This window comes from Otolemur garnettii, unplaced genomic scaffold (assembly GCF_000181295.1).
Source record: "Otolemur garnettii isolate 467f Iridium unplaced genomic scaffold, OtoGar3 scaffold00042, whole genome shotgun sequence".
In the NCBI taxonomy this organism is placed as follows: domain Eukaryota; kingdom Metazoa; phylum Chordata; class Mammalia; order Primates; family Galagidae; genus Otolemur; species Otolemur garnettii.
In genome coordinates, this window is record NW_003852437.1 from 13,851,884 (window position 1) to 13,867,842 (window position 15,959).

At 39.0% G+C, this 15,959-nt stretch overlaps 1 protein-coding gene across 1 annotated transcript in view; it reads right to left on the minus strand.

The window, feature by feature from the left end:
• EYA4 (EYA transcriptional coactivator and phosphatase 4) overlaps nucleotides 1-15,959 on the minus strand; it is an 85,689-nt gene that overhangs the window by 25,847 nt on the left and 43,883 nt on the right. The window contains exons 8-10 of the mRNA XM_012805448.2: nucleotides 15,766-15,931; nucleotides 7,146-7,282; nucleotides 5,673-5,756 (exon numbers count right to left, since the gene is read on the minus strand). Of these exons, the coding sequence (XP_012660902.2) occupies nucleotides 5,673-5,756; nucleotides 7,146-7,282; nucleotides 15,766-15,931 (387 nt within the window). The remainder of the gene's footprint in view (nucleotides 1-5,672; nucleotides 5,757-7,145; nucleotides 7,283-15,765; nucleotides 15,932-15,959) is intronic.

Consider the following 15,959-nt stretch of genomic DNA (forward strand, 5'->3'; position numbering starts at 1 on the left):
AAAGCCAGCAGAGAGGTGCTAGCGCTGCCACTGGGGTTACCTCAGATCCGTGGTTCTAACACCTGATTACGTCTCATCACTTCCTATTAAATCATGCTGATTTTCTTCACTCTACACTCACAAAAGACAGTATTTATCTTCATGACTATCCTACTCCCTAAAGTCCAGCTGGTGCTATTTTAGAAGTTCTATTCTGGCTCGGCGCCTGTGGCTCAAGCAGCTAAGGCACCAGCCACATACACCTAAGGTGGCAGGTTCGAATCCCCAGCCCGGGCCCGCCAAACAACAATGATGGCTGCAACCAAAAAATGGCCAGGCGTTGTGGCGGTCGCCTGTAGTCCCAGCTACTTGGGAGGCTGAGGCAGGAGACTCACTTGAGCCCAGGAGTTGGAGGTTGCTGTGAGCATGATGCCATGGCACGCGACCAGGGGGATAGCTTGAGGCTCCGTCTCAAAAAAAAAAAAAAAAAAAAAAAAGAAGTTCTGTTCTACATAAATGTTTGTAGATTATTTGATATAAAATAACTGATTCACCCCAATGAACACATTATTTCCCTACCACTGCTCTTATTTAAGATGTTGTCAAAAGTGAGCAAACAGTCCAGGGAGTCTGAGTTTTCATTTCATATTACAAGGCAACCATTCACTTTCCCTTCAATTTTTTCTCCAATTTGGGTTATTTCCTCTGTATCTTTACTGTGGAATAACTGTAGAGAATCATAGCTTCATAGCGCATGATAGATTAATCCTCTAAAATGAACCAAATCCCTACAGCACAATTTATTTACTTCCCTTTGCCAGTAATTCCCCCCCCCAAAGGAATTACTGCAACTCATCAGGTAAAATAACATATACACAATTAATCAGGGAATAGGAATATCTTCATAAACTCTAACAGATGATGGATGATTCCTGGTATACATCTTGTCAAATCTACAAACTCTTATTTTTAGAGTTTCACAGCGTTGAAACTTGGTGCTCAGCTGCAAAACCCATCACCAGCCTCCCAGCACAGAGCTCAGATACCAAGGCACCTCGTCTGCCTCCATGGAAAATGTCCAGGGAGAGTACTGCTTGGGAAGAGAGGGTGTTGACAACGGAAGAGTCAAAAAGTGGTAACACTCGAGAAAGATCCTTGGAAAATTCACATTATTTATTTATAAAGGGAAGTAGAATTTAAAAACAACTTTTTTTTTTTTTTTTACTTAAAACACAGAAGTGAATTATACAAGGGACATTTATGGGTAAAATGGCATTCCTATATTAGTGTATCTCATGAGTTTTGTTTATAAAGGTTGTGTGGAAAAATATGAGACCCAAAGAGTATCAAGATTAAGAACCTGTCAAAGAGATGTAGGTTCTGTTGGCCACGCAACATATGAGCTGTGTGACATAGGACCCATCACACAGGATGGTGGTGAAAGCCAAAGACAGATGCATTTCACAGATGCCCAGCAAAGTGCCAGGAACTCAACAAAAGGCCAGAGATGGTACTTACACTGTGGGAGAGAAACAGAGATACACAGGTGGGTGTGGTCATCGTAGGATAGGGTTAACATCACCAGCCCCCATAAGTCCAGCTCCCAGATACGACATGGAGGCCACTGCAGCCCCACATTATGTGCTGTAAGAGTTCACACTGACCTTCTGCAGGTCTGAAAATATCAGCCTCTAGTTGTTTCTCATTTGGGGGAAAGAATGCATAATTTTACTTAAGATTTTCTGCCCAGGGAGGTGAAAGATAGTCTTCCAAGCAGAGCGCCATTTTTGTATATTTACATTATCCCTTTTAGTCTATCCAGTAACTGCAGGAAGGAAATAGATTACAAACGTTTCAGAGGAAACAGATCAGAGGTCACATGACCTGCCCTTAGGCGGGGAGGTCCTTCTACCTGACCATTCCCATTCAGGCTTTGCAGTGAAGCTGAGGCTACCCTGAATCCTTTCTGGCTCATCTGCAATGACCCCAGAGCTGCATGTGGACACAGCTTCACAAGAGGGGCCTTACTGAGCACGTCTCAATATGCCAAGGTATCAGGGGTGCACGGGCCAAAAGGCAATGCCAATTTCCTTACTGATGTTAAGAAAAAAGTCAATGATAAAGTGACTTTCAGAAAACTGTGAATAAGAACCAATTAGTAAAGCAATCTAAGTTGTTTTTCATGGAATGCAATAATGGTGTTTTATATTTTAATTAGAAAAAATATATAGCCTAAACACATGTTTAATTTTCTTAAATTGCCCTGAATAAAAACCTTGCTCACTATGCTCAATTCTAATAGACGTCCTTCCACTCAGCGGGGTAGAAAGAACATGGACTTGCTCTGAAACTGACTTGGTCTGTGATACATGAACCAGCATTTGTCATTTTTGTGACCTTGGTCAAGTTACTTAAGCCCTCATAATCCTGGTTTCCTAATCCTTAAAACTTGTATCACGATAAATTGTAGCAGAATTAAACAGGATATTTGTAAAAGTGACCAATAACAGCTACGTTTTTTTCTTAGTTGTTAATTTACACCAAATATTTTGCTATGCCCTTCCAGCATTCTCTCTCTTTATTTCTCATTTGCTGTGGAGGGTGTTGTTCCCATTTTACAGACATTGAGGCTAAGGATGATTAATTTGCCAGTACCAGAAAATTGTCAAGCATCACAACTTGATTTTCAAACTTAATTTTATCCAACTCAAAAGCTTTTGCCATTAACTACCATTCCCACTGCTTCTAAAATGTAAAATCCAGACTCTGACAGGCAGTCTACAAATGAAGCTTGTCTTCTTTACACCCTTCCAATAGTGACTCAGTTTGCCCCATACTCTGCATCACCCCAGGTACTGATCAGTGTTTGCCACACTCTACGTCACTGCCCTTCCTACATCTGAGCTCGAGATGAAAAAATATCCCAAGTGTCTGAGAGAAGATCATGTAAATTATTAAAACTTAAAAGAGAACTCATGCAATGGCCTATGTGGTACCTTACTAATTGTCTTTTCTCATCTCAGGAAAAGTTACTTTTATAGTAACTCCCAATAGCTAAGTCGGCTAGGCCAGGCGAGGTGCTGCAGCAGAGACAGCACGGCTTTGGAGTCTGAGTTCAGAGCCTCAGGACTGGTATCTGCCACTGACTAGTTGTGTGACTGTGCACACGTTTTGATTCCCTCTCTGAGGATGTTTCCTCATCCACAGGGTGGGGAGAATGACCTACCCTTTAATATTGTGTGACGCTTACTGCCCGGCCCTTCACTGCATTAAGTAAACATTAGTTGCCTTTCCCCCCTCCCCTCACCCCATCCTTTTGGTATTATCTGCTGTTTTCACCTTCTGGAAGCAAAGAGAATTCTATTTTTTTTTTGCAGTTTTTGGCTGGGGCTGGGTTTGAACCCACCTCCTCCAGCATATGGGGCCAGCGCCCTACTCCTTTGAGCCACAGAAGCTGCCTGAGAATTCTCTATTTTTTTGCATTGGAATGCTCCTTTTTAGATAATACTTTGAAATAGTGAAACCTGTACAATGAGGCGAGTACTGCATGGCCAGGCAGTCCTCTGGGAAGCTGACGGATTTCTCTCAGGGATGTGCCACTGCTGAGTGAGGCTGAGAACTGAGCTTTCGGAATCGCTCTTAGACCAACCTCCTGAGTCAACTGAAGAAAGCGGCTCACTCCATGGTGTTTTTGACAAAAAGAAAACATAGATAGCAACATTTTTACCGTGTGTTTTATTTATTGGCCTTACCACAAAAGGATGAAGATCGTAAGTTAGGAAATACAGTGAAAATAAAGATATTTCCAAAAAGTACTGACACCCATTTTTCATGATGGGAGTAACACAGATATTTAGGAATACCCCCTAATGGTGACTTGATAAGGGATCTTCACTTATGTGCCCAAACTAGATTATTCACTTTAAACACTTGTCTAATGTGAAACTTAACTGCACAAAAAAATTACCATCAGTTCAACAGAATTTATTAAATACTTCTGATAACCCAATAACATTTCAGAAGAAATCCTTTGGATTATTGTCTGGAAATTTTTCGATTGCATACTCCATCAGTCATAGAATTTTCAGTATGCACTCCGAATTTCTGCAAAGCAATTTACTTATAATCATGTGCATTTATGCTATGGACCAAATGTTCCTGCTCCAAATTCATATATTGAAATTCTAACCCCAAAATGATAGGATCTGGTTGTGGGGTGCTTGGGAGGTAATTAGGTCATAAGGGGGGCCCCTCATGAATGGCCTTAAGTGCCCTTATAAAAAGCCACAAGAGCTTGCTTGCTTTTTTTTCTCTGCTTTTCACCCGTGAGGACGCAGCAAGGTGACTGTCATCTGTAAAGCAGGAAAGCAGGCCCCCACCAGAACTGAATTTGCCAACACCTTGTCCTTGGCCTACTCAGCCTCCAGAGCTGTGAGAAATGCATGTTTGTTGTTTAAGCCACATGGTCTATGGTACTTTGTTACAGCAGCAAAGCCAACTAAGACAATATGTTTCTATAAAGTATATGATTATGAAACAGATAACAGAAATTAGAAGTGTACAATACAGATGTATCTTAGACATCTGTGTGTGTCCATGGGTCTGGGGTGCCGGGCAGATATGTACACATCCTGTGTTGGGGAAGATTTTGAGATGATAACTGTGATGAAGGGGCTAAGACTCTTCTTTGCAAATTATTCCCTGGCATTGTTGCCTTCCATATCTGTTTAGCAGGCAATGCACACTCACCCACAGGGCAGTTTAGGGAGACAGACTCGAATGCAGTTCACCATTACTTGTCTAGGACACGAAGCTTAACATCATTGCTAAAAAGTGCATGCTGTGCTGACGTAAGACTACCAAATAATGGGAGGAGAAACACATAAATAAAGATATAACAAGGCATTTTTGTAAGTGTGATATGTAAGGGATCCAAAGCTAGAGACAGCTTTGTCTACAGTAACGGCAGGCGAGGTGTTCTGAACTGACAGTTATAACCTAAACCTCTGACTGTGTTTTCAGCCAAAAAGCCTGTCACAGTGGCATCATCCCTGGAGAAGCACTCTTGCAGGTGTCATAACACTGTTCTAAGCTGCTTACTGTAAAAACAATAGCAAGAAAAAAAGGTGGGGGGCGTAGTGAGCCCACCTGTCGCTGACTTTGTGTATGCAAGGGTGGGGGAGGGAGTGGGGTGGAGTGGGATGTAATCTCCATTGCCGTTCTTATGCTTACTAAAGTTACAGAAAAACTTTCATTCATAAATCCAAAGGAACTTTAGACAAAAGATTACTTGCTTATTTCAAGTGGCATTCCACAGCAACAACTGATGTAACAAATTAATTCAAACAATTTCTTAAACTTCTCGAACGGGATACTATCTGATTTTATAATGTTTTCAGGTCCATTTCAATTTACAAAAAAAAATTGTTTTTGTAAAAATTATGAGTGTAAAAAACTTGGTCTTGATGGAGAGAACTCAAGTCACTTTCAAGGAAGAAAAAAGAACTCCATGTCTAAGTAGCTTAGTAAAATTTACCAGTTCATATGAAAGAACCAAGAAGCCACTGGGAATAGATAAGAGGAAATCTGACAGACTGCCATCAAAACACTTGAAAGTGTTTTTAAATGGCCCTTGGTTTTAGAATGAAATAGAATTCTAACAAGGTTTAAAGTAAACCGTCTTGATTTCTTACCTTGCCATACTTCTGTGCGTAAGACCCTGTGAGCAGTGAGTGAAAAACAATGATGGTTTCATCCAAATCCCAGACAAACACACGCTGAAGACAAAAAGTAAACATCAGAAAATGACAGGGTTTAAGAAAGCGAATCTCTTTACAATGAGATAGCATCTCCCTTCATTGTTGTCTATCATCCTTGATACCATTTCATAGAAAATAATCCTGCTTCATTAAATGCTTTTCAAATTTTCAGAACCTAACTCCAAGGAGCAAGAGTGATAGGAATAATAACTTTAAACGTCAGAAGCCCTAAGCTGAATACATTTAGGCAAACAGTTACTTGTAGTTAATACCCCGAACAGACACATTTGGATTTTCTGACAGAAGTGTGCTTGAAACTGTACCCATTTTAAAGGTTCATACTTCATGGATTCATAACATCTTGCAATTTATGCAAAGAATTGAATTTAAAAAAAATAGGTAAAAGAATCAATAAATAACCACTAAACAGGTATCACAAAATATGGAGCTTTTGGTCAGCTTAGGGCAACATGTGTGTTGTTTGAACCTCTGTGAAGTTCTGAAAAATTTCAAATTATTGAGCATCATTTCAAAGTTAGGTGACTTCATACATACTTAGGTTTCTAACCACAGCACAGACATTGTGGCCAGGTTGGCTGACATTTCCAAGGGTAGTGATGGGCAAATCTCTCAGAATGGGTCAACGTTCTTAGCTTTCCCCCATGGACTGGGCTCCCAAGCCAAGTCACTCAATTATATCACCTGTCAGGTTCTTGTAGGGATTTAAACTTGCCGTTGTTCTGGTTTAGAAAATTGTCTCTTATCAAGAGGCATAACATCTGATACTTGGTTTTACTCAATCTGGAGCTTTAATTTTTTCTTTGCTGAAGTATTTGGTTATGTAAGAAGTAAGATATTATGGTTAAGCCTCTGATATTTTACAGTAAAAATCAACTTGCTTATTAATATAGCTATCTTTCAAAAGAGCTCACAAGTAGAAAAAAAGTGACATACACTACAATTTTCAGAGATATAAAGATCTGAATAAATGATAATTTTTTCCCCTGTTTTCAGAGGGTGACCTTGTCTTTCCATAGAGATTACTTTCATTGTTTAAAATTGAATGACCCATAGAGATGTCTTTCATTATTGGAGTACTATAGGACACACTATTTTTCAGAACATCATCCCACAAAGAATGGCTTTATTTTAAAAATTTGTTTGTGCCAAAAGATGCAGTTGCTTCAGATCTAGAATTTTCAAAGCAATTTCACTTTTAAGTTGTTATTGTTTTTAATTTTGCCATTATAATGAATAAAAATCTCAAACTCAGGTGTTGTAAATGTCCACTCAATTCATGATATGGCTTTCTTTAAGCTTGAAACTTAATAGGACTGCAAGGTCTATAATCTTCCATTCAATAAAATAAAGCATCATACTATACTCCTTAAGAATAGGCAGGCATACCTCCAGGTCACTATCAGGAGGTGGGGAGGGATTATTTTTTCGGCCTCTTCCTCTGGACTTAGACCCAGAACTCCTACATGTCCTCTCGTCAAGATCTTTGATGGGCGTGGAGGGGCTCTGCACAGTATCAAACTCTCCTGTAAATAACATAACTTGAGTCAACAAGAGCACTTCATTTTAAAGTAAAAGCTATATTAATTAGTTTGATGTATGCACGTCAAATTGTATAAAAAGTTCAACACATTGTACTCCACATGTGCATAAATGTATTCATGATCTATGTGTATGTGACTTAATAAAAAAAATTGCAAAAAAAAGAGAAAAAAGAAAAAAAAGATCAAGCATGAGTCTCCATTATTAATTATCTTAACAAATTCCTATACAATAGAACCCTCCTTATGAGAAAGAAAGATTTATAATCCCTAGTACACAGAGATCTAATTCAGTCAAAAATTGTACAGGTCCCCCAAATCCCTCCTACTTATAGTCTATATGATCTATTAAACCTCAATGTCTTCATATCCCAAATGCCTTCAAAATCCTGTTTGCACCCTCACCTACACATTTATCTCTATTACAGTTCAGAGACTGAGATGTCTTCTTCTGGATCAATCCCATCTGTCGATTTGTAAGCTTGGCTTCCCAGGCCCACCTGATAGGGGAACAGCCTCCATTTGTCAAACCCACTTTCCCTTACAAGTTTAAAAGTCTTGCCCTTGGCTTCATATTTCCCAGGTAGACACCTATGTGCTTGCTATCTTCTCTTTTAAATAAATCTCCTTAAAACAACTGTGCGTAACAGTGTTTCCAACAGAAATATAATGTGGGCCACAAAAATGATCACACATACAATTTTAAACTTTTAAGCCATCACATTAAAAAAAAAGATACAGGTAAAATAATCTTATTCATTTATTTTAATTGACTCAACATATCAAAATGTTACTTCAGCATATGATCAATATGAAAGTTGTCAATGACCAGTTTAACATTCTCTTTCATACCCAGTCTGTGAAATCATATGCATATTCTCCATGTACAGCAGAGCTCCATCTAGTAGCCACATTGCAAGTTTTCAACAGCCACACCTGCCCAGTGGCATATTTGTCTCTACTTTGTCGCATGTGATTTATCAAAATCTAGCTTCAGTTCACAAAAAACGTTAGTAAAAAGAATCTCGCTAAGGATCCCCACTAACTATCTCATTGATGAGTGCAACAGCAGTAGACAGCCTCAGTTCTTATCTTCCTGGATCTCTGGGCTGTGTTTGATCCTCAACCTGTGAGTTGCGACCCCTTTGTAACAATGAAAATACATTGCGGCCTTAGGAAGGCTGAGAAGCACTGTGACTTAAGGAGGTGGTTCTGCCACCTCCTCGGAACCATTGCATGCCAGCTGGTACCCGTCACTGGCCCAGTTCTAGAAGCTCTCTCTTCTGGGAGACAAGGGCTCCTGTCCTTATTCCTTCTAAGCTGGTAATTAAGAGTTCTACCTGTTGATCGCTGTGCTTCTAACTCCCCACACCCTGAGGGATTTGAAACTCTCATCTATTAGTGACATCACATATCAGGACGAGACCTCAATCTGTATCTCCAACAATGCCATATCTTAAGTTTCGGATTTTAATGTCTGCATGAGATAACGAAATCTCTGACACATCTAAAGCTTAGTAACAACTTATCTAAGGAGGCAGAAAGTACTGAGGGGAGGCAAACCTGTGGGAGGGGTTGTTAAAATAAACTGAGCCCCCTGTGAGGAACAACTTAACAAGTCAAAGAGTCAGAATGACTGTGTGATGTCAAGTATTTTACTCAGTCTCCCTGAATCTCAGTTTCATTGTATATCCATGGCTAATAATAGCTACCTTTTTGGATTATTGAGGGATAGATATAATTTATATTTAATTTGATTTAAATCACACGTATATAATAAAAATATCTAGGAGAGCCATATGGCAAACTACATTAAATTTTAATTCCATATATTTAAACATAAAGGTGTTATGACTATCAGCTTTATCATTAAATTAAAATAAAATAATCCTGAGGGCAACCACACAGTTATAATCTAAATAAATCTGAACAAACTTAGGCATTTTTTTTCCCGAGACATAGTAATTTTTATATAGATATCTCTAATCATTTCTATTGGTCTTAACATTTTCTCTGGGGAATGCATGTTAAGTGCATGTTATAGGGCAGGATCAAAAAATATGTCTGTATTCTTAAGTATTATTTTCTTTAAAAATATTGCTGGAAAAGTTCATTGCATGGGTCTCTGATACTGCCTAAGGGAGAGTAAATAGCATAACAGTAAAGACTGTAGGTATAGGATTGAATACAGCCCCATCTTGCAGGAAATAATGTTTCAGCTTACTACGTGCACATAAAACGAGACTCTGCTTATACTTGAGCACATACAACTCTTAAATACCATCATTCAAAAACTGCCCCATTTCTAATTCTTTTTTGAGACAAAATTTCTTAATTCCTCTATCACACAAATTAAATGCTTACTTTCATATAAATTGGTGATTCAAATTAACCCTTGCTTATTAAGCAAGAGTTAAAAAAAAGTTTTTTGGATGATTTCCCATAAAACCTTTCTTTATTTTCATTATAGATCAATTTTTAGGTGTTATCATCAGGCAGCTTTGATGTTGCCACTGTGCAAGAGCTGGAAGGACAAAGACTGGCAAAATCCCAGTTATCATGACCGGTGTTGGGAGGTTTTTGATTATAGATTAGATCTGTAATCTAAAGGAGGCATGTAGCAGGAGGAACTCTGCTATTCCACCTGTCATGGCAAGGGGCTGAAAAGAGCAGAAGAGGGCAGAGAAAAACACCCTGGCTGTAAGAAGTGTCTGGGCTTAGGGCAGAGAAACATCACAGCCATAGGAAGTGGGTTTAGTAAATGTACGACTTCATTCCCACTGATTCTTTTCAAGTTACTGAAAGATCCTTTTTAAAAGGGCTCTAGGAATCTGGACAAATCATGAACAGGGGTGCTTTGTTTGGAGGGGGCAGGGAGGTAAATGTGTAGCCTTTTAGAAAAACTGTGAAGAGTAGCTCCACATTTATTAAACTTTTAGCATGTGTGTCTATATATGTATGTGTATGTATATATACAAGATCAGATAATTAAGTTCATGAACTCATCCTAGAAAAAGTGCTACACACTGCCTTGCTGAATATCACTATGGTCACCTTGAAAGGACTCCCCTTGGGAAACTCCCCTTGATGCTAGCACCTAGTCTACCCTTCAAAGCAACTTTGGAACTGACCAAAATCAGTATTTTTCTGGAATGACCATCAGTGCTGTCATCATACAGCACACAAAAACACTCAATGACAATATGAATGCCACTCAGTAAGGCACCACCACACATTGACAGAAACACAGCTGTGAGACACTGATATACCAAGGTTATAAAACATTACCAAGTTGTTTGCACGGTGCTGCCAATGCATGGTGACAAGTTTGTGAACTTAACTTAATGACAGCTCTGATGGCCATTCCAGAAAAAGAGTAGCAAAATTGCTTTGAAGGGTGGCCTACACATCAGTGGACTGCTTCCCAAGGAGAGTACCTCGAAGGTGACTGTAGTGATATTCAAAATGAGATCTGTACCACATTTTCTAGGATGAGTTTACAAAATTAATTGTCTAGCCTCAATATGTTAATTAGCTCCATTTAATAATTTCATAATGTTTCAAACAAAGTGCTGTAAACACAGTTAATGCATACACATACAATGCTTTTTAACACACAGGGTCTTACTATGTTGCTCAGGCTGGACTCAAACTCCTAGGTTCAAGCAATCCTCCTGCCTCAGCCTCTGAAGCAGCTGAGACAGGTGCTTGCCATTATGCTTATATATACACAATTTTCATTTGCCAATTGAAAATACATTTAGAAAAGAGTTATGTGATACTATGCAATTCTGTGCCAAGGAGTGCCAAGGAATCTGTTGAAAGAAGTTCATAGCAGTAAAAGAGCACATCCTGCAGAGGGCGTGTCATACATCTGGTCTCCCCTAGCCGTTGCCTGGGTGGAATTGTACTGACCTGTATTCCCTTTGAAGGTGCTATCCTTTCTTCTGATAAAGGGTAAAACAAGGAACTTGAGCTCAACTGGTCATTAAACATTTGTTGATGCTTTTTTTTTTTTAAAGGAGAAAGCTGTTAATTCCGGTGCCTCTGCCAAGTTTCACTCAGGTAACTGCACAAGGGCACAGGGATGCTGTAGGTGGTGAAAATGTAAACTGGCAGGGCCGTTTGCTGGGATCCATCATTTCTATCTAAATCCTCTTGTTAGTTTCAATAAGATGAGTTAGCTTCCTGTCACGTGAAATGCCATGAAGGTCTGAGAAGGCTGCTGTGCTCTGCCTGTGAGACTGGCTTCTTTTCAGAGGGTGAATTGATCTTACCCTATTCTTTACATTTCTGGAGCTCTTCTTAAGTTCAATGAACGACTGTGTTGTAATGTTTACTGAGGTCCCAGGGTAAAGCATGATATTGTTATAGGTCACTAACTCCTCTTCGAAGAGGACCAGCTATAAAAATATCTCTCATCTTCATGTGCTCATCAGTCCTTAAACTTTCTGAATACAAATAAAAAATACCTCATATAAATAAACTTTATATTAAGAGCAAAGAAAACTCTTTACGAAGATAATGAACTAAAATCTCTGTTTCTAATCAGCGTGGTGAGTTTTCTTTCAATCCATCGTCAAGCTGCCTACTAAGGTAAAGTAAAATAACTGAACGCTATTTGCCATTTCCAAATAACAGCGGTCATTAACAACTGCCCTAGGCTTTTCTTAACCTGACATTATACATGATTAAATAATTATTCTTTAATCGGTACAGAAATGAATAACTGCACCCTGTAAGTTTTGATATTTAGATCTGACTTTATTTCATTAGGCTTATCTCCAAATCAGAACAACCAGCTGGCTCTTGTTTGTCATAAGTTATGCTTTTATTATAAAAATGAAGCCAACAGTGAATGTTCTATGAGAAAATGTGGATTTAACTATTAGGTTTCTGCTTTAACTCTAAAAGGTAGAACTGGTCATTGGGAAAGACTTTTCCTATCCTTGAGCTAAATATATCAGACTCTGTCAGTAATAAAGAAAATCCCACAGTTACAAACTTGTTTGCTTTGGGGATGAATGCCAGTTCTGAAGAGGCAACATTAAACTTGAAACTACTTCGGCTGCAGGTCTGAGGTCACAGAATTCTTTAAAGATGCTGGCAAGTGTGTTGTGATGATTTGGGGAGAAGAATATTGATAGAAGTTGAAATAACTTCTTTAAATTCAAGAAAAAGAAAGTCTAATAAAATCTTTAAATTATATTAAACTGTATTTTTTTTTTTTTGCATGAGCAATGAGTGGAAACTTGAGGAAATAGCAGCATTCAGACAGTGAATATGAGAATGTGACCTGTGAGTGAATGTGCCACATTCAAAGTCACACGTTCAGCATATCCCCCTGCCTGCATATAGGATTTTTAATAGGAATAAAATAGCTAGTCTCAATGTTAATTATTTTTTAGCTAGCAGAAAGGAACATTTATATCTTCCTGTGGAGGAACTTTATTGGGATCACAGGGAAACCTGCAAAAACAACCTTTTACTCCAAGTTGTCCCCAGCATATAGCATAGTTTATTATTTATTTATTTATTGCAGTTTTTGGCCGGGGGCTGGGTTTGAACCCACCACCTCCAGCTTATGGGGCTAGCGCCCTACTCCTTTGAGCCACAGGCACCACCCATATAGCATAGTTTAGCACACAAACGGTTTTCATTCATTGCAGTTGTCCAGTAAATTCAAAACCTCCCCATGGGTCTTGTCTAGCATTCAGTCTCTGACACTTGGATGATCAGAGACTTCTAAGGCCTTGTTTTTGAATACACTTGCCCTACCTTGTTTTACCCTGAACAGAAACCATTGAGAAAAACCTCCCACGGTGTAGTGGGAGTTTGCCAATATTCTTCCTACCCAAAATGTCTCCACTGTTCATAAAGCAAGGATTCTGAAATCATTCATTTTTGAATTAAGGTAAAGCTCTTTCATGAAACACAAGGATTAACTAAAAGAGGATCAGGACAGATTTGGAACAGGTGATTTAGGCTGAAACTAACATGCCCAAGAGCACAATACTTATGGGCATTTAAGGGCTCAGAAAAGTGCCCTTGGGGCTTCATTTTCTAACCCCAGTCCTGGCCCTGCAAGGGTACAAATGCTCAGGGAATCAGAGATAGTTGAAAAGCCTAAATAAGAAATTCTAATAGGATAAGGACCAGAAATTCAAAGGGGCTATATGTTCACTTGTAAGAGGATCTAAAGTAAGTTTCCCCTCAGTCTATATTTAGAGACCATGGTCAGAACAGGGAACCCAAAACAATGAATGTTAGCATTTCATCCATTCATGATCTTGGCTGTGAAAAAAATGCTAAACTCCGTTATGTTCCATTGCTCTGTGTTCCACTGCTCTAGTTCCACTGCTTCTTCTTTATGTTCAAATTAGTTCACTTGTTGACACTCCTCATATTATTACCATTTTCCCTTTCTCCGTAGTCATCACTGTTGCAATTATCTGCTTGATCTTTGCCTTGCTTGTTCAGTGCAAGCTACAGGAGTGCAGAGAGCTCATTCACGTTTCTAGCACAGTGCTGATAACTAATAGGCATGCAGTAAGTAATCATTTACTGGCACTGAATCATCTTGGCCCTGCTAGTCTAGCTGTAAAGAATTTATAGACTTGTGACCCAGTTTCCCTATTTTCTATCTGGATAAAAAAGAAGCAGAGATAAATTTGGATCTTGCAAATAATTGAAGGTGGAAAAATATACTTCAACACATTAATAACATCTACAAACATTTTAACCTCAATATTTTCTTCCTTTTTGTTTTTCAGAGAGAGGGTCTTGCTCTGTTGCCCAGGCTGGTGTGCAGAAGTGCAGCCACAGCTCACTGCAGCCTCAAACTCCTAGGTTCGAGCAATCCTCCTGCCTCAGCTTCCCAAGTAGCTATTATCTTGGCTGGTTATTAATCTCACTTTTTGTAGTGATCTTAAGAGTTCCCTGTATATTCTGGATACAAGTCATTTATCAGACATGTTTTGCAACTATTTTCTCCCATTCTGTGGCTTGTCTTTTTATCCACATAACAGTGTCTTTTTTCTTTCTTTCTTTCTTTTTTTTTTTTTTTTTTTTTTTTTTGCAGTTTTTGGCCAGGGCTGGGTTTGAACCCACCACCTCCAATATATGGGGCTGGCGCCCTACTCCTTGAGCCACAGGTGCCGCCCCGTAACAGTGTCTTTTGAAGAGCAGAAGTTCTTAATTTTATGAAACCTAATTTTTTCTTTTCCAGATTATGTTCTTATTGTTCTATCTGTTATAGTTTCAGTTTTTATGTATAGTTTTATGATCCATCTATGTTAACTTATGCATATGAGTTAACAGTTCATCTTCTATTCTCTTTTGCATATGGATGTCCAATCGTTCCAACACTTTTCGTTGAAAAACTATTCATTCTCCATTCAACTGCCTTTGCACCTTGGTCAAAAATCAGTTTTCCAGTACATGTAGGAGTCTGTACGCTATTGTTCCATTGCTCTGTGTATCTATCCTTTTCCTAATCCTGCACTTTCTTTGAGAACTGTACTTTATAAATCTTCAAATAAGGTAATGTGAGTCTTCAAATTTTGTTCTTATTTTTCAAAATTGTTTTGACTATTTTATTTCCTTGCAGCTTTTTAAAAAAAGAACCATCTCAATATTTTCTATAAAAGTCCTTGAATTTTGATTGCGATTACAAAGAATTAATGTTAAACTTGCTTTTAACTTTAAATACTTCAGCTGTGTCAAATATGTTCAGCAACACAGCAAGCTTCAGATAAATGAAACATACAATGGATTTTAAATATGCCCTGATCAGACAAAGACATTAACCTGTCTACCACTGATCCCCTGAATCGAGGACTGTAGGCAATGTTCAGTGGCTAGCACTACTGATGACTCACACAGGTGAAGTTAAGCAGTCTCTTCAGCATAAAGGAAATATTATCAGTTATAATCAAGGAAGATAATATTAAAACCTTTTTTTTTGGAGACAAAGTCTCATTTTTTGGTAGAGTGCCCTGGTGTCATAGCTGACAGCAACCTCAAACTCTTAGTTTCAAGAGATCCTTTTGCCTTAGCCTCCTGAGTAACTGGGATTACAGGCACCTGCCACAATGCAAGGCTAGTTTTCTATTTTTAGTAGAGATGGGGGGGTCTCACTATTGCTCAGGCTGGTCTCGAACTCCTGAGCTCAGGCACTCCTCCTCCTGCCTCAGCCTCCCAGGGTGTGAGGATTACAGGCGTGAACTACCACACACAGCCCCTAAAAGTTTTTTTGGTTGTCAAAAATTTGGTTGAAAATCCGTTCACTTTTTAATTCCATACGCATAGGTCTACTATCATTTTGAGATTAAAATTTCCTAACTGCCCCACATCTAAAAGAAGGGTTCCAGTGGGCACTTCAGCCATGTTTTTCAAAGTTCCATTTCCTCCTATTATTAGGTACTGCAAAACATATGAAAGTATTTCACCTGGGTGAAGATCTGTACCTGGTTGGTTAGTCAGTCCTGGAAGCGACTCCTGCAGCTGATAGGTGGAGGCGGAGGACGGCGCGCCGTCGGCCGTGTTGTTGGACGTCATGTACGCACCGTACGTGGACGCTGAGTAGTACTGAGCATACTGGTTTTGGCCAAAGGCTGTATAGGATGGATAGTCCTGAAATAATAATTTAAATGTGTGTGTT